Here is a 22,549-nt window from a genome sequence, read left to right on the forward strand (position 1 = left end):
TCCATTTTGCTGCAACTGGTGGAATTTCATTCGTTTTAACTGCTGAGTAATCATTTTACTGAAGATATATAAGCATACATTTCTGATAATGAAATACCCTTGTTCCACTAGAGACTTGGGTCCCCCGTGTCCTTCTTTCTGTCTCTGGCTAGTTCTTCAGAGTGTGGAAGCCTACAGAGCTCACTTTCTCGCCCGGGCTTTTAAGACCTCCTTGAGAGGACGCCCTGTGCCTTCATGAGCGGTACAAGTCCTGTGTATGGGCTTTATTGGTTTTCCACGTAACCCGAGGGATATTGCTCTTTCTCTCTCTTTCATCGACTCCAGTCCCCAGGTCCCGTTCTGTAAAAGACTGCAACACTCTGCTGTTGGACTGGGTGTTGTCAGGTTTTATAAAAAAATTTTTTCTTCATTTTAATAAGTGGTTTGTGGTATCTCATTGTGGTTTTATTTTGACTAATGATGGGGAGGATCTTTTCAAGGGCTTATTTGCCACTCACATCTCTTCTTTGATGAAGTACCTGTTAAAATATTTTGACATATTTCTTACTTTAGTATGTTGTTTTCCTATTGTTGAGTTTTGAAGTTTCTTTATATATTTTGTATACAAAACTCAGCGGTGGCCACAGGACTGGAAAACGTCAGTTTTCACTCCAATCCCAAAGAAAGGCAATGCCAAAGAATGCTCAAACTACCACACAATTGCACCCATCTCACACGCTAGTAAAGTAATGCTCAAAATTCTCCAAGCCAGGCTTCAGCAATATGTGAACTGTGAACTTCCTGATGTTCAAGCTGGTTTTAGAAAAGGCAGAGGAACCAGAGATCAAATTGCCAACATCCGCTGGATCATAGAAAAAGCAAGAGAGTTCCAGAAAAACATCTATTTCTGCTTTATTGACTATGCCAAAGCCTTTGACTGTGTGGATCACAATAAACTGTGGAAAATTCTGAAAGAGATGGGAATACCAGACCTCCTGATCTGCCTCTTGAGAAATTTGTATGCAGGTCAGGAAGCAACAGTTAGAACTGGACATGGAACAACAGACTGGTTCCAAATAGGAAAAGGAGTTCGTCAAGGCTGTATATTGTCACCCTGCTTATTTAACTTATACACAGAGTACATCACAAGAAATGCTGGACTGGAAGAAACACAAAATGGAATCAAGATTGCTGGGAGAAATATCAATAACCTCAGATATGCAGATGACATCACCCGTATGGCAGAAAGTGAAGAGGAACACAAAAGCTTCTTGATGAAAGTGAAAGTGGAGAGTGAAAAAGTTGGCTTAAAGCTCAACATTCAGAAAACGAAGATCATGGCATCTGGTCCCACCACTTCATGGGAAACAGATGGGGAAACAGTGGAAACAGTGTCAGACTTTATTTTTCGGGGCTCCAAAATCACTACAGATGGTGACTGCAGCCATGAAATTAAAAGACGTTTACTCCTTGGAAGGAAAGTTATGACCAACCTAGATAGCATATTCAAAAGCAGAAACATTACTTTGCCAACAAAGCTTCGTCTAGTCAAGGCTATGGCTTTTCCTGTGGTCATGTACGGATGTGAGAGTTGGACTGTGAAGAAGGCTGAGCGCCGAAGAATTGATGCTTTTGAACTGTGGTGTTGGAGAAGACTTTTGAGAGTCCCTTGGACTGCAAGGAGATCCAACCAGTCCATTCTGAAGGAGATCAGCCCTGGGATTTCTTTGGAAGGAATGATGCTGAAGCTGAAACTCCAGTACTTTGGCCACCTCATGGGAAGAGTTGACTCACTGGAAAAGGCTCTGATGCTGGGAGGGATTGGGGGCAGGAGGAGAAGGGGACGACAGAGGATGAGATGGCTGGATGGCATCACTGACTCGACGGACGTGAGTCTGAGTGAACTCCGGGAGTTGGTGATGGACAGGGAGGCCTGGCGTGCTGCGATTCATGGGGTCACAAAGAGTCGGACACGACTGAGCGACTGATCTGATCTGATACAAGTTCTTTATCATATACATATTTTTCATATATTTTCTCCCAGTCTGGGGTTTACCTTTTCACTTTTTACAGTGTCATTCAAACAGTAGGCATTTTATCATTTTTTAAATTTCATGGTTCATACTCTTTTTCTCTAAGAAATCTTTACCTAACTTAAGGTTATAAGGACTTCTCTGAGAAACCTTGAGTCTTAGGCAATACATTTCTAATTCATTTTTAATAGGTCATAGTTCTCCTTTTAAAATATCTTTGTTAAAGTGCTCTTTTTCATAATGATAAAACATTTCTTGTATCAATACGAAAAAGTCATTGGCTAGCCTAGTTTTCATTCCAACAGAAGTGAAGGCATAGAGTAAAGCGTGGTTCACTTTCATAAGGATCTGAAGTTCACTGAATTTTCACCTATTCTCTGTAGTGTCCACAGCTTGGTGCCCAGGGGTTTGACATCATTTAAAGGCACAGCATCATGTCTGATCAGACTTGCTAGTGATTTTCAGCACATGACAAGTCAAAGAGTTTTGGTTTCTAAGTATGGTAATTCCACAGGCTGTTCCCAGTACAGCCTGGGTTTCCTACCACTCAGTTCAGTTCAGTTGCTTAGTCGTGTTTGACTGTTTGTTACTCCATGGACTGCAGCACTCCAGGCTTCCCTGCCCATCACCAACTCCTGGAGCTTACTCAAACTCATGTCCATTGAGTCAGTGATGCCACACAACCATCTCATCCTCTGTCGTCCCCTTCTCCTCCCACCTTCAATCTTTTACAACATCAGGGTCTTTTCAAATGAATCAGTTCTTTGCATCAGGTGGCCAGAGTATTGGAGTTTCAGCTTCAGCATCAGTCCTTCCAATGAATATTCAGGACTGATTTCCTTTAGGATGGACTGGTGGGATGTCCTTGCTGTCCAAGAGACTCTCAAGAGTCTTCTCCAACACCATACTTCAAAAGCATTAATTCTTCGGCACTCAGTTTTCTTTATAGTCCAACTCTCACATCCTGGAAAAACCATAGCTTTGACTAGACGGACCTTTGTTGGCAAAGTAATGTCTCTGCTTTTTAATCTGCTGTCTAGGTTGGTCATAACTTTTCCTCCAAGGAGTAAGCATCTTTTAATTTCATGGCTTCAGTCACCATCTCCAGTTATTTTGGAGCCCCCCAGAATAAAGTCTGACACTGTTTCCACTGTTTCCCCATCTATTTGCCATGAAGTGATGGGACCAGATGCCATGATCTTAGTTTTCTGAATGTTGAGTTTTAAGCCAACTTTTCCACTCTTGTCTTTCACTTTCATGAAGAGATTCTTTAGTTCTTCTTTGCTTTCTGCCATAAGGGTGGTGTCATCTGCACATCTGAGGTTACTGATATTTCTCCCAGCAATCTTGATTCCAGCTTGTGCTTCATCCAGTCCAGCATTTCACATGATGTACTCTGCATATAAGCTGATTAAGTAGGGTAACAATATACAGCCTTGATGTACTCCTTTCCCGATTTGGAACCAGTCTATTGTTCCATGTCCAGTTCTAACTGTTGCTTCTTGACCTGCACACAGATTTCTCAGAAGGCAGGTAAGGTGGTCTGGTATTCCCATCTCTTGAAGAATTTTCCACAGTTTGTTGTTATCCACACAGTCAACATAATATCAATGTTATGCCAAAGTCAACTAGGCTTTGGCATAGTCAATAAAGCAGAAGTAGATTTTTTTTTTGGAACTCTCTTGCTTTTCCCATGATCCAGTGGATGCTGGCAATTTGATCTCTGGTTCCTCTGCCTTTTCTAAAACCAGCTTGAACATCTGGAAGTTCACAGTTCACATACTTTTGAAACCTGGCTTGGAGAAGTTTGAGCATTACCTTACTAGCATGTGAGATGAGTGCAATTGTGCAGTAGTTTGAGAATTCTTTGGCATTCCCTTTTTTTAGGATTGGAATGAAAACTGACCTTTTCCAGTCCTGTAGACACTGCTGAGTTTTCCAAATTTGCTGGCATCTTGAGTGCAGCACTTTCATAGCATCATCTTTTAGGACTTGAAAGAGCTCAACTGGAATTCCATCACCTCCACTAGCTTTGTTCATGGTGATGCTTCCTAAGGCCCACTTAACTTCACATTCCAGGATGTCTGGCTCTAGGTGAGTGATCACACCATCATGGTTATCTAGGTCATGAAGATCTTTTTTGTATAGTTCTGTGTATTCTTCCCATCTCTTATTAATATCTCCTGCTTCTGTCAGGCCCATGCCATTTCTGTCCTTTTATTGTGCCCATCTTTACATGAAATGTTCCCTTGGTATCTCTAGTTTTCTTGAAGAGATATCTAGTCTTTTCCATTCTATTGTTTTCCTCTCTTTCTTTGCATTGATCACCGAGGAAGGCTTTCCTAAATCTCCTTGCTATTCTTTGGAACTCTGCATTCAGATGGGTATACCTTTCCTTTTCTCCTTTGCCTTTCAATTCTCTTCTTTTCACAGGTATTTGTAAGGCCTCCTCAGACAACCATTTTGACTTTTTGCATTTCATTTTCTTGGGGATAGTCTTGATCACTGCCTCCTGTACAATGTCATGAACTTCTGTCCATAGTTCTTCAGGCACTCTGTCTATCAAGTCTAATCCCTTGAATCTATTTGTCACTTCCACAATATAATTATAAGGGATTTGATTTAGGTCATACCCGAACGGTCTAGTGGTTTTCCCTACTTTCTTCAATTTAAGCCTAAATTTGGCAATAAGGAGTTCATGATCTGAGCCACAGTCAGCTCCTGTCTTGTTTTTTGCTGACTGTATAGAGCTTTTCCATCTTTGGCTGCAAAGAATATAGTCAGTCTGATTTCTGTATTGACCATCTGGTAATGTTCATGTGTAGAGTCTTCTCTTGTGTTGTTGGAAGAGCATATTTGCTATGACCAGTGTGTTCTCTTGGGAAAACTCTATTAGCCTTTGCCCTGCTTCATTCTGTACTCCAAGGCCAATTTTGCCTGTTGTTACAGGTATGCAGATGACACCACCCTTATGGCAGAAAGTGAAGAGGAACTAAACAGCCTCTTGATGAAAGTGAAAGTGGAGAGTGAAAAAGTTGGCTTAAAGCTCAACATTCAGAAAATGAAGATTATGGCATCTGGCCCCATCACTTCATGGCAAATAGATGGGGAAACAGTGGAAACACTGTCAGACTTTATTTTTCTGGGCTCCAAAATCACTGCAGATGGTGACTGCAGCCATGAAATTAAAAGACGCTTACTCCTTGAAATAAAAGTTATGACCAACCTAGATAGCATATTGAAAAGCAGAGACATTATTTTGCCGACAAAGGTCTGTCTAGTCAAGGCTATGGTTTTTCCTGTGGTCATGTATGGATGTGAGAGTTGGACTGTGAAGAAGGCTGAGCGCCGAAGAATTGATGCTTTTGAAGTGTGGTGTTGGAGAAGACTCTTGAGAGTCCCTTGGACTGCAAGGAGATCCAACCAGTCCATTCTGAAGGAGATCAGCCCTGGGATTTCTTTGGAAGGAATGATGCTGAAGCTGAAACTCCAGTACTTTGGCCACCTCATGGGAAGAGTTGACTCACTGGAAAAGGCTCTGATGCTGGGAGGGATTGGGGGCAGGAGGAGAAGGGGACGACAGGGGATGAGATGGCTGGATGGCATCACTGACTCGATGGACGTGAGTCTGAGTGAACTCCGGGAGTTGGTGATGGACAGGGAGGCCTGGGTGCTGTGATTCATGGGGTCGCAAAGAACTGGACACGACTGAGCGACTGAACTGAACTGAACTGACAGGTATTTCTTGACTTCCTACTTTTGCATTCCAGTCCCCTATAATGAAAAGGACATCTTTTTGGGGTGTTAGTTCTAGAAGGTCTTGTAGGTCTTCATAGAACCATTCAACTTCAGCTTCTTTAGCATTACTGGTCAGGGCATAGACTTGGATTACTGTGATATTGAATGGTTTGCCTTGAAAACGAACAGAGATCATTCTGTTGTTTTTGAGATTGCATCCAAGTACTGCATTTTGGACTCTTTTGTTGACCATGATGGATACTCCATTTCTTATAAGGAATTCTTGCCTACAGTAGTATATATAATGGTCATCTGAGTTAAATTCACCCATTCCAGTCCATTTTAGTTCTCTAATTCCTAAAATGTCGATGTTCACTCTTGCCATCTCCTGTTTGACCACTTCCAATTTGCTTTGATTCATGGACCTAATATTTCAGGTTCCTATGGAATATTGCTGTTTACAGCATCAGACTTTACTTCTATCACCAGTCACATCCACATCTGGGTGTTGTTTTTGCTTTGGTTCCATCCCTTCATTCTTTCCGGAGTTATTTCTCCACTGATCTCCAGTAGCATATTGGGCATCTACCAACCTGGGGAGTTCATCTTTCAGTGTCCTATCTTTTTGCCTCTTCATACTATTAATGGGGTTCTCAAGGCAAGAATACTGAAGTGGTTTGCCATTCCCTTCTCTAGTGGACCACGTTTTGTCAGAACTCTCCACCATGACCAGCCTGTCATTTCACTCACCACCCCTTTTTCTATCTGTGGGTGCTTTTCTTGAAAAGAGTCTAAAAATAAGGTATTTGTAGCCTTCTAAGTTGCTTTGTTGACAATCTCCTATGACTTTTTTTTTTTTTTTCCCAAATAAGGACCATGCACAGAGAGGTCAGAAAACTAATAAAGATCTTACATTCATTTCTATTTGAATTTCCTGGAAAGAGACTCTTAACCTAGAACGTTTCCCTTGCTTTACAGGAGCTTAATGAAACTGTGTTGGCCACCAGGTCTGAAGTATTCAGTTTTAACCCTTTAATGTCCTGGTAACTAGCTATGTTTTACCATTCAAGGGGACAGTACTGTTTTACAAAGGCAAACCAATATACACTCTGGCAAGATTTTCTCCTGTGTGGATAAATATTTATTTTCCTAATTAAGCTGAGGAAAAGAGGGCTGGGGATGTGGGGAGAGAATGGTTACGGTAGAAGGAAAGATACATGAGAGATTAATTCAAGTGTGATCCACCTGAGGGTGGGCAGAAAGGGTCAGATCTGAGTAGGGCATACCTTGCAACTTGCAGATTTGCTCAAGGACACGGTAGTCTGGGAAGGCAAAAAGAGGAAGGGAACCAGCATTCAGGACGGGGTGTAGAGGTAGACTGGGTATGAGCCCAGTGGAAGTTAAATCCCAGATCACTATACCTAACTGCACTTATTATTATTAACCATTGTTTAAATTGAGGTAGAGTTAATTTACAAAGTTGTTTTAGTTTTAGGTGTAGAGAAAAGTGATTCAGTTTTACACACACACACACACACACACACATGTATACACTCATATATATGCTATATATTAGGTCTTAGTTGTTTATCTATTTTATATATAGTAGTATGTATATGTTTGGGCTTTCCTTGTAGCTCAGTCAGTAAAGAATCTGCCTGCAATGCAGGAGACCAGGGTTTGATTCTTGGGTTGGGAAGATTTCCTGGAGAAGGAAATGGCAACCCACTCTAGTATACTTGCCTGCAGAATCCCATGGACAGAGGAGCCTGGCAGGCTACAATCCATGCATTCACAAAGAGTCGGACATGACTTAGCAACTAAACCACCACCAGTGTGTATATGTTAATCCCAAACTCCTAATTTATCTCTCTTCTCTTCTCCCTGCCCCCTCCCCACTCCCACACTATCCCCTTTGGTAACCATAAGTTTGTTTTCTATGTCTGTGAGTCCATTTCTGTTTTATAAATAAGTTCGTTTGTATCATTTCCTTTAGATTTAACACATTAGTGATATGATATTTGTCTTTCTCAGTTCAGTTCAGTTCAGTCGCTCAGTCGTGTCCAGTTCTTTGTGACCCCATGAATCACAGCACGCCAGGCCTCCCTGTCCATCACCAACTCCCGGAGTTCACTCAGACTCACGTCCATCGAGTCAGTGATGCCATCCAGCCATCTCATCCTCTGTCGTCCCCTTCTCCTCCTGCCCCCAGTCCCTCCCAGCATCAGAGTCTTTTCCAATGAGTCAACTCTTCCCATGAGGTGGCCAAAGTATTGGAGTTTCAGCTTTAGCATCATTCCTTCCAAAGAAATCCCAGGGCTGATCTTCAGAATGGACTGGTTGGATCTCCTTGCAGTCCAAGGGACTCTCAAGAGTCTTCTCCAACACCACAGTTCAAAAGCATCAATTCTTCGGTGCTCAGCTTTCTTCACAGTCCAACTCTCGCATCCATACATGACCACTGGAAAAACCATAGCCTTGACTAGACGGACCTTTGTTGGCAAAGTAATGTCTCTGCTTTTGAATATGCTATCTAGGTTGGTCATAATTTTTCTTTCAAGGAGTAAGCGTCTTTTAATTTCATGGCTGCAGTCACCATCTGCAGTGATTTTGGAGCCCCCCAAAATAAAGTCTGACAGTGTTTCCACTGTTTCCCCATCTATTTGCCATGAAGTGATGGGACCGGATGCCATGATCTTCATTTTCTGAATGTTGAGCTTTAAGCCAACTTTTTCACTCTCCTCTTTCACTTTCATCAAGAGGCTTTTGAGTTCCTCTTCACTTTCCAGGTCTGACCTAATTGCTCTGTTATCTAGTGAGGCCCCTCCTGCTGACCAGCAGCCAGCACATTGCCAGCAGTGGACTAAGAGCAGGGTGGTCTGTCTGCATCCCAGGACTTAGCTCGGCCCTCCCCACCCCTTTCTGCTCCTCTCCATAAAGTCAATCCCAGGAAGTAGCAGCCCAGGATTCCCGTGGTTCTTCCAGGATGGAGGGTGGGGCCCTGGACACCTACGGGGATAGGGACAACATGAAAGGGAAGAGTTCACACCTGATGAAGGAGGACCAGATGAGACCAGTCTGAGTGAAAGTTCCCATGAGGTGGGGCAGAGTGGGGCAGGGTGGGACACAGGGGCCCTGTGACTGGCCCCGACACACAGGTACTCACGTCCCACACGTGGCTGGCACCACACACCCTTCTCTCAGGAACCCCTCATTGTTTCACTTGGTACATCAAACCAAGAACCAGACAGTGGGAAGAGCTGCTGAAATCAGTGCTTCCCAGGAAAGCAAACAAACAGGTAAATGACTAAGAAAACTCTGCCGGCAGAGACCTACATTTGACTTCTGGGAAGGAAAAGGATGACAGCTGGTAGAAAAATGGAGCAGTCAGCTAGAGCAGGAGAGGGCAATTCAAGGCCTTCTTTGTGGGCCAAGACTGCTTCCTTCTCTCTTTCTGCAGACTGGCCGACAATGCTTTGACCTTTGCCTCTCAACATACCTCTAAGTTTCCAGGACACAGATTCTGACTGGCCCAGATGACTAATCTTAATCAATACCAGGGACAAAGGGTGGGTCGCACAGACTTGGTATCTGTGGGTACTGAAGGAATTTTTCAAAGGAAGTGCTGGGGGTGAGCAGACAACCCAAAGGTCCGTGTGTTACACGGTAGCAGCGCCTGCAGTTGTCATTTCACACGGGTGGCTCCTGTTGGGCTCATCGTCTGGTTAATTGTCTTTTTATATGAAGTCCCGCCAACCCAGACTTCCCCAGGCAATTACATTTTCAAACCTAAAGACATCTTCTTGCTTTGGTCCCATCCTTAGAACTATTAAGGCTATCTCAAGTCTCCATTTGGTCATCTATTATTTTTAGCTCCCTCTGCCCATAGTCAGTGCTCAAATAAAAGTTTGATATGGAGTTAACATTTTGGATACAAGACTAGTCGTTATTTTGATGCAAGTCACTGAAAAAATAGTATGTCTATGTACACACTGCTATGTTTAAAATAAATAACCAACAAGGACCTACTATATAGCACAGGGAACTCTGTTCAGTACTCTACAGTAACCTAAGTGGGCAAAAATTTGAAAAAGTATAGATACGTCTATCTGTATAACTGAATCATTTTGCTGTACACCTGAAATTAACACAACCTTAATCAACTACACTTCAATAAAAATAAACACATTAAAGAGAAAATGGTAAATATGTGGAAAACAAAAAGCACTTATTTCTAATAAGCAATGCTTATTTTTGCTTTTAAACAAAATAATGTATATAATAATTTATTATGGAGTTTGTAACAAACATAGAAATAAAATATAACAACAACAAAAAATAAATTTAGGACTAGTTTAAAGCTCTCTCTAGCTCACATAGCTCCAGAAGTCAACACTCCTTGTTTCTAGAGAATTGACAAGATACAAATCTACCTAATTGTACTACAACTCAGTTCTTCACCTTGAGACTATTTTAGAAGACTTTGTGATCTGTCTGACTGAAAATTAAGCTATTCTACTACCTGGGATATCTTAACCAGAGAAGGGATAGGAAACCTAATAATTTCTCCATTGTATCTGAAAAGAAATGAGTTAATATGTAGAATAAGTGCTGGAACAGAGTAAGCCTCCCTATGTATTACATTTTTGTTAATATTGCTACTATTATTTTGATGCAAATCATCAAGGAAATTGTCAGTATTTTAGGTGTTGCACACCCACACAAAGGAAAACATTTACACATTAATAATAGTTAGTAATGATAGGCTCAAACTACTCTAAAGTTTACCATCTCAGCACACCTACCCTGGGTTATAGCAACAAGAAGAATTATCACTATTTCCCTGTACTAGGAATCTGGTTCATCTATTCTTATTAAAGGAGGTATCACAGAAGGTATTTCTTCCTTCTGTAATAGCTCAGGCATCCTGCTGGGTAGAGATTTAAATATCAACAAGCCTTGTAATGAGATACCAACAAGAAACCCAGAAAAATCGGGGGTATCACACATCTTGTTTGACACAGGCAACAACTTTCCTCCACTTCCGGCTCTCTGTTTTGTATAACAAGCCCAACTCTTGTACTTATAATACTTTAAATGTCCTCATAGTCATCATCAACCCTGAAAATCCCACACTGAACTCTCCCTCCCAGTCCAAATCCACAGAGGCTTCATCTGTATTCCAAGAGAATTTGTTTTCTTTTTCTTCCCTTCCCTCAACCCTTTTAATCCTCTAGTTCAAGCAATTAGCTTTACAAATATTAGCTGCAATCAAGGTCTAACACATGTGGTAATTTTCCCCCTAATAAATCAATCAATTCTTTCTGTGGAGTGTTTTTTCTCCCCCTTACCGTCATTAAAGAATGACAATGCTACTTCAGGATCACCAGCGACTTGATTTAGTCAAGGAACGTCAATCAAATTTGCCAGATTTTGCTTTAAAGATGAGAAAAATGGGATAGATTCACAAAAGCCTCTTGTCTTAGAACAGGAAGCTTGATAAACCCTTGTTGAAGCTCTCTTAGCGACGCCTTGGCATATAATGATCCATTTGGAAGAAAATCGAAATCACTATTACTAGTGACAAGTCAGACAAAACCTAGAAACGCTCACTAACTAATCTAAAAATTAATAATTGGAATAATTATCCATCTAGTGTTTCTTGGCAGTGCAAGGTTCTATTACACTTAACAGGTTAGTACACCAAAGAAAAAGAGAAATAGTCTAGCAAATGGACAAATTTTAATGCTATAACTTGTGAAAAAGATGGTTTTTAGTTTAGAAGGGAATTAAAGGATCATGTGGTCCAAGTTTATTACTGTGCTTGTCAGAGCTGATGTTAGGGTTGGGATGGGGGGCTCTTAGGGAATAAGGAGAGAAGGGGGCCCAGTGACAAAGCTCCTGGATCCCCATCTCTCCCAGTATAAAAGCTCAATTTTTATCTCTTATTATACCCAAGAGTTTAGTTGAGGAAATGATTTCTCTGGTTAAAAATAATTTGAGAATTGCCTATGTGTATAGCTGAGAACACTATGACTAACTGACTAAAACAAATGCCAGAAAAATTAAAGAATTTTTAATTTAGTGATGGACCTGGAGCCAAACCCTAGACTCCATCTTTCTCCCCAGCTCTCTTTCCACAACCCCCCAAATCTTGTTCCCTCTTACTCTCAGGGAGCAAATCAGGTGAGAACCCCTATGGCTTTGGATTGGAGCCTTTTCTTTTTTTAAGAAAATGACTATAAGGGTACAAACCAATGAACCCAGATTAGTACAAGAAGATGCATAAATACTACATTGGAAGTAACAAAATTGCCTGCAATCGTACTCCTTTCTGATTACTGATTCCAATCACACTGAGGAATTATATCTAGACCCAGAAAGGGGTCATGGTGGGGAAGGTGACAAGGCTTAGTTTCCTTTCCTTATGTCACCAAGTATATTGCTATTAAGATTGAGAGAAGTAAATTTCAGTAGGATACTTGGTGAAAACTTGCTGACATTAATGACTCAAATTCTCGGAGAGACTGCAAGGAAAATGGTGTCATCACTGTCATTCAAGACACTTAAGATGAAATTTCAAAAGAAGGCTGTCAGGCATAATGACTGCCAGGTTCTATTATATCATGCTCAGAGGGTGGATCACACACACTACTATGCAGCCTGTGGGTGGTTGGTATTGAAGTCTGAAAGGGAGCTGCACAGAGAGGAGGGCAGGTGGGCGTAGGACCCGAGGGGGCCCTTCACAATCAGGAGACATCGCTGCGGATATTCACATGGTGACTTGGGGTAAAGCTATGACCCACGACCTGGTCTTTCATCTCAGATATACCAGAACTTGGCCTCAGCAGGGCAATTTGGCAAGATCATGCTCTTGGTGCTGAACAGAATTAAGGAAAGTCTGAGCTATCAATGGCAGTGCCAGTTTACTAATTTGCAACGCGAACTGTCCTTTTCAGTGACCAGATGGCCAAATCTGCTGCATTCCAGAGCTGAGACACCTGCAAAGCCCAGTCAGTCATCAGAAGGTGGCTGTGTAGAATGGGGTCCGAGCCCTGATTCCCAGCCCTGACTACACCGTGCAATCACCTGGTGTGATTCAACATGAATGCGTGCTTAGTTCTCAGTCGTGTCCGACTCTGCTACTCTTTGGACTGTCAGGCTCCTCTGCCCATAGTATTTCCCAGGCAAGAACACTGGAGTAGGTTGCCATTTCCTCCTCCAGGGGATCTTCCCACCCTAGGGATCGAACTCGCATCTCTTACATCTCCTGCATTGGCAGGCAGGTTCTTTACCCGCTGAGCCATCAGGGAAGCCCAATTCAACATGAAGGCCCTACTCTAAAATCAAACAAATCTGAATCTCAGGGATTAGGACCTAGACATTAGCAGTTTAAAAAAAAAAAAAATCTCAAGTGATCCATTGAGCAGCTGTGGGTCAAGACAAAGAGATCATCCAGGACACTGTGAGGCTTGAGGTCTCATTGTTTCCACTCAAGGATCCATGAGTTGTATATCATAGACCAGCAGATAATTTTTTAACACTGGGAACAGACATAGGTTTGCCAATTTTTTAACTTGTCAAGTTAAGACACTAAAGATTCAACTACTATTATTTCATTAAAGAAGGGAAATCTTAACAAAAATTAGGAAGGACACAAATTTAAGAATAAAAGGTGAGTTCACTATATTTATTTTTCTCATGCTTCTGAGAAAACCACTACAGACTGATGCAAACCTAAGCACTGATATGATCTGACTGCTGTCCATGCACACAGTCAGGGCTTTCTTCATGGACAGCTTTAGGTACATTTGACTGGTTTTGTTCATTGACCAAAATTCTACACTGGCTACCCCTCTCTCGCCATGTCCATTCTGAGGAGGTATTAACTATAACAATTAAGTTATGGGTAATTTCTGCTTCGAGGCTGGAAAATGTTCTATCTCCTCCAGTTACAGAATATGTTGATTTAATTAACTTAGCTCTGCTTAGATACCTTAAAGCTTCTGGAACGGGTACGGCACATGTACCCCCACATAACTGCTTACTGGGGACAACTACGCAGTACCCCCCTTGTTTTGCTAGTGGACAATGATGGCAATCGCTCTAAATCCAGTGGAGAATTAATTGGGAAGCCAAAGAGCCGGTGATGAGTTTTTATTCAGTTGTGTCACATTCCGTGAAATAAAAAGGATTATGTTGTAAACCTAATTTTGAGCACCTCTTTGGAATCTTGTGTGTGCCCTGTCCTGTGACCATGGTTTATGTGCCTACCTCCTTCCCTGAAAGGACACTGGTATTCTTGAGTTGGTTCTATGCCTAGCTGTCAATCTTCAACAAGACAGCCTCTGGCAACTACTAAAAATGGGTAGCTATGCCAAGTACTTCAAAGTTCCCCTCAAAGTTCTATTAACCTAGAGACTCATTATATCTCTAGGTGTAGAATCTTCACGATTAATTTCTCCTAAGCTACCATGCTTAAACATGGATTGAGAGACTAGAAGCTAGCATGACTAAGTGGGAAAATTCTATCTGCAGATGTCTGTGTTCCCCAAGCACCTAAGTTGTATAACAGATGATGGGATACTCTAGCCTGTTACTTCTAGCCCAACCCAACCCAATTGAAGAGCTGCTCATCTCTTCCAGGACAAGGGCTGGATTTGAATCCAGCTCCACAACTCTCTTGGGCAAGTTGTCTGCTGATTCTGCGCCTCAGTTTCCTTACCTGTGAAGTGGGCATATCATTGTGATCTTCTGCCTTATCACTTTATGTGATAATCATGAGAATTAGGTAATTTAGGTAAGACACTTGGCAAGGTATCAGACATACTAAGTTCTAACCAAAAGTTCACTTTGTAAGTTAGAGCCTAGCACACTAATGTGGCATAAATAGACATTCATTAAACACACACACACACACACATAAATGAGTACTGTATCTGTTTGCAGAAAGAGGAATCTCACTGGAAATGCAGAGTTAAAAATTTGTCACTGAATTCTGAACTTTAGTTTTCAGATCTTGACAATTTAACCAAACTCACTTTGTGACTTAATCTTGCTCATCCCTCTGCCTCTTGTCTCCCTGACTGATTACCTCTGCTGGGACCTTTGCTTTTCAGTGATGAATTCTCAGTGCCTTCCATCTGACCACAATCTATTCTTTCCACAACAATGCCTCTGTCTTCTTTCAGATTCTGATATTTCTCAGATCCAGAACTACACTCCCTTGTCATTATCCCAAAGCAGTCAACTTTTTAAAAGAAAACATTTAGAAATCTAGATATTTGCATCTGCATCTCCATATTTCTGTGTGCCAGGAAAAAAAAAATGAATCAAATGCTTCATCGACACACTGGTTCTAAATCATTGATCCGGGAGAAAAGGAGTTAGGAGTCCCAGTGGTCCGTCTATGGTGCTTCAGATCCATGCAGAAACCAATTCAGTCCAATATTTTATCCTGCTACAATGGGCATTTTTCAAAATCAATTAATTGTCAGTATATTTGCGTGTGTACATATATATATTTATATGTATATATACATATATAAGAAAATATATATATATATTCTTCCTACCTCTAATGCAACTCCTCTTCTCCTCCCACCTAAAACAAAAACAAAAATAAAAACACATCAATAAATGAACTTCTCAAGTAGCTGATCATTTACCAAGGGAGCCAAGCCTGTTTCTGAAAGTTTCAACTCACCCAATCAGACAATAAGCAGAGGAAAGGGGAGGCATTTATCAGGTTACACAGAGGACTCCATCTGTTATCTTAGACCTCTGTTACCAGGGGATTGAAGAGCAGATACTTGCAGGCACTTTGAAAGAGGTTTATTCTCTAGGTTCTTAGTCTTAAGATTTCAAATTAGAAGCAGAGAAAAGGAGGAAAAAAAACCAAGCAAGCATGATGAAGCCGCCTCCACCCTGGGATTCTGACATTTAACCTGGCGAGAGATGCCGTCAGTGGTGAAGTTGCTGTTTCAGTTGGGATTTGTCTGTTTAGCTTCTATAATAAACACAGTCAAAGGGGCAGTCATTTCTCCTTGGTCACAAAGGTCTGAGTTCTGAACCTCACCCTCATAAGAGCCATTTCTCATCATGCCAAGCCAACAGAAGAAAGTCATTTTTTGCATGGCTGGGATGTTAAGCTTCATGTGTGCCCTCGGAGTTGTGACAGCCCTGGGGACACCTTTGTGGATCAAAGCCACCTTTCTCTGCAAAACTGGGGCTCTGCTCGTCAACGCCTCAGGGCAGGAGCTGGACAAGTTCATGGGCGAGATGCAGTACGGACTTTTCCATGGAGAGGGCGTGAGACAGTGTGGCCTGGGAAAGAGGCCCTTTCGGTTCTCGTGTAAGTAACTATTCCATTTGAATTATTTAATAGTGCAGGCAAGCTCTTCCAAGTGTTGCAAGAAATTATTTTTAAGAACCTTCCCTGTCTATTGCAGGACTTGTTGAAGAGGTATGAACCATCTGAAATACATAGATCTCTTCTGAGCAGCTTCTTTCTGGTTTTTATTATTTCATTCTATTTTTCTTATGACAACTTACAGTTAATGAGTTACCAGGGAATTGAACTTTTGGTAAAGATAAACATTCTTAAATATTAATATTTATGTAGGAAATTATGGGCTCTTATTTTTAAAAGAGGGGAGCTTGGAGAAATAGGAAAGTGTAAGAGAAGATCTTTGTTTTGTTCTTTAAAATAGAACCAGTGTCATGTATGTGTGGCTGAGTCCCTTCCCTGTTCAGCTGAAACTATCCCAACATTGTTAATTGGCGATTTCCCAATACAAAATAACAAGTTAAAAAAAAAAAAAAAAAAGAACCAGTGTCATGAGCTCCTTAACCAACTCTAGCTGTTTTTACTCCTGGCACATAAGTTTGTTTCCTGTCTATACCCTCATTTCCCCTGCTAGGAACTTTACTGTTGATAAATATTTTTTTCTTTTTTCCTTACCTAATTTGGATCACCTGACTATAGAAATTTAAAATAATGTGCCATGCTACTTGAGAAAGAATTAGATACATATTTAGGAAACTTTGCCACTGACTGACCTTTGAATTACGTGGAGCATAAGAGACAGATTTTCCTATTGCGATATTTGTGAAATGGAAGTGTTACCCAGACTATTTACTACCTGTGTGTCTTAAGAAGAGAATTTTTAAAAAATTACCATGTGAATAGGCAACTCATTAAATGAAAATTAATAAGAAGTCATTTGTTATATCTCTCCCAGCACACATTCAGAAATTATTATTATTTCAAATGGGCTGGTTTGGAACAATCTTATGAAGACACCGCCAGTAAATTACTGCATAAATCAGTCTTCAGCAAAGGAGGTTACCAATTGAGGCATTTAAAATGAATTATTATTTTGCCTGGGTATTTTTTTTTTCTAGCATAGGTGGAAAGCTAAATTAATTGAATTTATTATTAACATATGCAGTGTCTAATTAAATTTCAGTGCTGGCCTATTTATATTTCCACAACATTCCTTCCCACTTCTTAGCACCATTGGACACCAACTTTCAACTCACATAGGCTATTAAGTGACAGAAATTTGCACAGGGTTCCAGAAAATCCCCAAGAATTAGTCTTCGGCTTTTTAAGAAATCAGCATTGACTAGATTGGATGAAGTGGATCCCCACCCTTTTTATTGAATGGCTTTATTTCCTTAAGGTAAGGGGGCTGTTAGAGTTGTTTAGTTTCCCAAGGGGTTCAGGGTAAGAACAAAGCAGAATGTCACACGAATTGCAACTGTATTAAAAGACAAAGAAGGAAAAAAGATGAGTGAAATGATTTAAGCATGAGTCATTGGCAAGCTAAAGTGTGAGTAAAGCTTCTCATAAATGAATTTAGACAAAAGCAGAGAGCCTACAGGAGTTTTCTGGAGTCTCTGCATTTTCCACAGTGAAATGAAGATAAACTTTACTCATAGCACAGGATATGTTCCAAAACAATAATATGTTTTCTAAATATGTACTTGACAGTAAGCAGTATGCATATTTTGTCTCATTTAATCCTCCCAGGGCCGCATTCCTCTGTAGTTCAGTGAAGCAATTTTTCATGGCTGTGTCCTATGCCAGCTCTGTCTGTAATGAAGTTGTTCTAATTGGGGGTCCCTTTGCTTTCTGTGAAGTTTCAGAGCTGATGGGGTTTAAACAATACCCCCGCCTACCTCACACCATTGCATTAGTCCCTGTGATTCTCTGAATGTTTCCTCCAGCCTAATGAAGAAAATTTTGCACTGGACAAATTTAGTTGGAGGTTTATTTGGAATAAATTGGGCGTTGTCAGTGTCCATGTTCTAAATGAGTTTTTGCTTGGTTCTGCTGTACAAGTTTATGTGTATTATTTTTATGTGCAACATATGTGTTACTTTTAAAACCCAGATATAAGTATAACATGGGGATGAAGAATGAACCAGAAAATAGTTAGGCAACGTTGTCATGTTTACTCCTATTAAATATTCCCTATTGACCACTCTGTCTCTTTTAATTATAACAAAAATCTCCCCTGTAAGCCTGCACAATTATGCTGGGAAAACTTCTGCCTCGTTTACTCTGGCTGATTCTCATCCATTTATGGGTCAGCGGTTCATCTTCTCGAGATCACTAGCATTCATACATAAAACACAATTTCATTCATTATAATGAAGGACTATTTTCCTTTCAAGGCAGCACGACTGGTTGGCTTAATTTTTCCTGATATGTCACCTGTAAAATTTTAATGATGGTGTTTAAACTTTAAATGTAGCCATCAAGACAAAAAGTATCAGTTTTGAGCTCAGGGTGTGTGGGTGGGTTTCTGTTTTGGTTTGAAACACTGCAGAGCATTATCAAAATATGATCTTCAAGAATCATATGGCATTAATCATTCCTAGATGTGCTGATCGCTTCATTGCCAAGACTGTTCAATGAGCTGGGGAAAACATATGGGATAATTTTTTTTTTTAAATCAGAAAAACAAAATTTAACCAATCACAGCATTTCGTAGCTTGTAACTTGAGTCATACTTTTTAAAGCATCTTAATTTGGACCTTATGATTGAAAATTTGTAAAAAGCTTAACAGAGGTTTAGCTTACTTCATATTTTAGAGAAGCAGAGCTTCTTGACCAGTTAAGGCATATGACCCAGATTGCAGAGGGAGCATTGAAACTACTTCTGTGAGCAAGAAGGTGGCTTCTCAAACATATTTTGGGGTAGAATAGTTGGGATTCTGGATTTCTGTGACCATCACTGAGAGTTGGCGTTCTATCCCCGTGGTCTCCTGCTGATCCCAGCTGTTCCAGGTGATCTACTGGTCACCATTCTATATGTCCTGCATCTTTCCCATCACTCTGCCTACACATGGTAGGGCTGCAAACGTCTTTGACGTTCCGCCTTCTGGTAACACTGCCTGTCTCTCCCCTCTTCCTTAGCGTACTGCCATGAGGAAGCCGGCACAGTGGGGGTAGGAGGGACACCTAGTGTGTTCACGGAAGACTAGCTGGTGGGAGGGAGGTGGGTAGGATACACTTGTACTGTTTCACTCAACCTGCAGGGCCCCTCTGGCATTGCAGCTTAGGTGCCCTATTGTGCAGCCCCACTCACCCATTAGAACAGTTCCGCCAATGAGAGGTTGTTTACCTCCCATTGAGGAAAAAAGTGATTAGAAGATAGTAATGTTCTAGCTATCTTCACTAATGCGAAGGGGAAAGCCAGCTTCTCACGGCCTCTTCTTGCTCCTCTCTCCTTCCCAGACCTTGATGCTCACTCTGCTATTTCTCATCACCTGTATTAAAAGTTCTGAGATTTCTCTGCAAGGAGATCCTGAGCCCTAAGAAGGCAGAGGCTATTATGCATCCTGGTGCTCCCTCATACTAGGACCTAGTACAACGCATGTCACAAAGGGGTGCTTAATCAGTGTTTGGTAAACTGGCACTATCAAGAATAAGCAATGTGGGATGGGGGCAGCACTCTGCCACTCGTTGCAGATTAGACTTGAAGCAAATTATGTCACTTCATTGCTTTTCAGCTCTTGCATCTATCAAATGGGAGGTGAAACTAGGTGATTTCTAACATTTCTTCCAGTTCAAACACTCTATGATCTGTATAACAAGAGGCTGGCTGTTCTAGACAAGGTCCCTCCAGCTTTAAATTTGCATGACCCTTCTAGTTTCAAATGCTCACAGCTTCCACTGACAGATGTTAGCCACCATCATTAGAAGTGGCGAGTTTGTGTGCCTTTGCTCTCTCATGCTTAAAGCACCTGATTTTTGAAGTATTCTGAAATACCTTCCATTTATTAGGACTCAGACGAATTTCATTATCAAAGTCAGTGCTTCTTTTTTTCCCCTGTCATAACCTTTCACTTTTTGTGTAGAAAATTGCAGGTTAAAGAAGGAGAAAGTGAAAAATGGGATGGTTTGGAATTCTAGGGAGAGGGGTTAGTTGGTTCCAAAGAGCAGGAACAGCCATAAACCCTCAAGGAATTAAGAGAGAATTATCGAGAAAGAGAAAAAGGGAGATCTAAAGGCATGGAGAGTCTGTCCAACCTCCTTCTATTTTTTCCTCTTCATTTTCTCTAGAAGCTCCTCTTCCATCTTCACTGCAAAACTCCTTTTTCCTGAATCTGATTTTATTAACTGGTAATGTCAAGAAATGAAGAATGACTAGTATATTTAACACTCCAAGGGTGTTCTTTACCCAAAGGCAGAACTTAAGCAGAAATCATCCTCAAATTAGTGAGAAATACAGAAAAGGTGATTTTGAGAGAAGGAACTTCTGGTTCTCCTTGGCTAGTCCAGGACAAGAGCATTTATCTCTGCTTCCTTCCTAACAACTACATCTAATATCCTTATTGGAAAAAATAATCCACAAAATCAGCCTTGTTTGACAATTGTAGTCTTGCTTATATGTGTAAACAGGCTTCCCTGTTGGCTCAGTGGTAAAGAATCCACTGCCAATGCAGAAAACACAGGTTTAATCCCTGGGTCGGGAAGATCCTCTGGAGGAAGAAATGGTAACCCACTACAGTATTCTTGCTTGGAGAATCCCATTGACAGAGGAGCCTGGTGGGCTACAGTCCAAGGAGTCACAAAATAGACCCCACTTAGTGACTGGACAACAGCAACAAAATATGTAAACACACACACACACACACACACACACACACACCCCTGCCTTCCCTTTAAATTACCCTCCATCCTGACAGTGAGTAATGTCATTGACCTGTGCTTTCCTGAGAGAGGAAGTAGAGGTGGATGGGGCTGCTTCTGAAACTCCGTGTGGCAGGTTCTCAGTGGAACTTTTGGAACTTAATCCTGGTGTGTGAACTTTATCTGTTGGAGGATGTCTTCTAAACTGTTCTTATAATTTGCTGCTCTGCTTTCTCGTTTATTTTTTTCATCCTTAGAAGAAGGCTTGTTTAAAAAACTGGAGTATAATTGCTTTACAACATTGGCTAGTTTATGCTGTACAACAAATTGAATCAGCTGTAATTATACATATATCCCCTCCCTCTAGAGCCTCCCTCCCACCCCACCCCCCATCCTGCTTTCTCTTCTAATCTCTGAGGGTGACTCATCTTCCCCAAGGACTTTCAGGCAATCCAGAAGAAAAAAATACTAGTTTCAGCTGCCCATTTACTGGGTGCCTCACGGGTGCCAGGCATTTTGCATACATGATCTCCAACCTTGAGATGGAGGCGTTATGATCCTGCTTCCCTTGAACAAATAGAAGTGGAAGACGTGGAAACTCAAGAGAGGTCACAAAAATTTCCCAAAGTCACAGACCTAGTAAGTAGCAGACCTAGGATTGAAATTCTTGATCTACTCATTCCTCTACCACCTTCTGTCTCCATACATTATGCAAAGAGATGAGGAAAATGTACAAGCAGGACTTAGTTTCACCACCTATTTAAAATACTATGTTGGGCTGCTGAGGACGTGGAGGAAACGGAAAAATTGTGTACTGTTGGTGGGAATTGGTAACCACTATGGAAAACAGTATGGAGGTTCCTCAAAAACTTAAAAATAGAATGACCACACAACCTGGCAATTCCACACCTAGATATTTATCCAAAGAAAGCAAAAACACTAATTCAAAAAGATATATGTAAGCCTATGTTCTTAGCAGCATCATTTAGGATAGCCAAGATATAGAAACTGTGTCCATCAACAGATGGATAGATTAAAAAAAGATATGTTTTACATATACAATGGGATATTAGTCATAAAAAAGAATGAAATCTTGCCACTTGTGACAATGTGGATTGACCTGGAGGGTGTTATACTTAGTAAAATAAGTCACACAGAGAAAGACAAATACCATATGTTTTCAATCATATGTGGGATCTGAAATAAAAAGTGAACAAATAAAACAGAAAAAGGCTCACAGATACAGAGAACAAACTAGTGGTTATCAGAGGGGAGATGGGTGGTGGAGGCAAAGTAGGCGAAGAGGATTAAGAGTTACCCACTACCATTAAGATACAACATGGGAAATGTAGTCAATATTTTATAATAACTTTGCATGAAGTATAATCTATAAAAGGATAAAACTACTATGCTATACATTTAAAACTAATATAATATTGTAAGTCGACTTTACTTCAGTTTATTTTAAAAGAAAAAAAAACCTCACAGATGAAAAAGCACTGTGTTAGTACTTCACACGACCTAGTTCTCATATAACCAAGTGATGGTAGTTGGCCTTCAGATTTGAATTCATTCATTGCCTCTTTATTTCACATTTCAGTGGCCCTGATATTTCAGCCCCAATTTGACCTTTAGAAAATAAAATAGGTAA

At 40.9% G+C, this 22,549-nt stretch overlaps 2 protein-coding genes across 5 annotated transcripts in view; one reads left to right on the forward strand and one right to left on the reverse strand.

Annotated features, from left to right (window-relative positions):
* MED12L (mediator complex subunit 12L) overlaps positions 1 to 15,398 on the reverse strand; it is a 506,270-nt gene extending 490,872 nt beyond the window's left edge. For all 4 annotated transcript variants that reach the window (XM_070768376.1, XM_070768473.1, XM_070768425.1 and 1 more), the window contains exon 1: positions 15,326 to 15,398. In XM_070768376.1, the coding sequence (XP_070624477.1) occupies positions 15,326 to 15,383 (58 nt within the window). In that variant the 5' untranslated portion in view covers positions 15,384 to 15,398. The remainder of the gene's footprint in view (positions 1 to 15,325) is intronic.
* Positions 15,399 to 15,550: 152 nt separating this feature from the next.
* CLRN1 (clarin 1) overlaps positions 15,551 to 22,549 on the forward strand; it is a 46,985-nt gene continuing 39,986 nt past the window's right edge. Inside the window, exon 1 of the mRNA XM_019967939.2 lies at positions 15,551 to 16,104. Within this exon, the coding sequence (XP_019823498.1) occupies positions 15,852 to 16,104 (253 nt within the window). The 5' untranslated portion in view covers positions 15,551 to 15,851. The remainder of the gene's footprint in view (positions 16,105 to 22,549) is intronic.

Source organism: Bos indicus, chromosome 1 (genome assembly GCF_029378745.1).
Source record: "Bos indicus isolate NIAB-ARS_2022 breed Sahiwal x Tharparkar chromosome 1, NIAB-ARS_B.indTharparkar_mat_pri_1.0, whole genome shotgun sequence".
NCBI lineage: Eukaryota > Metazoa > Chordata > Mammalia > Artiodactyla > Bovidae > Bos > Bos indicus.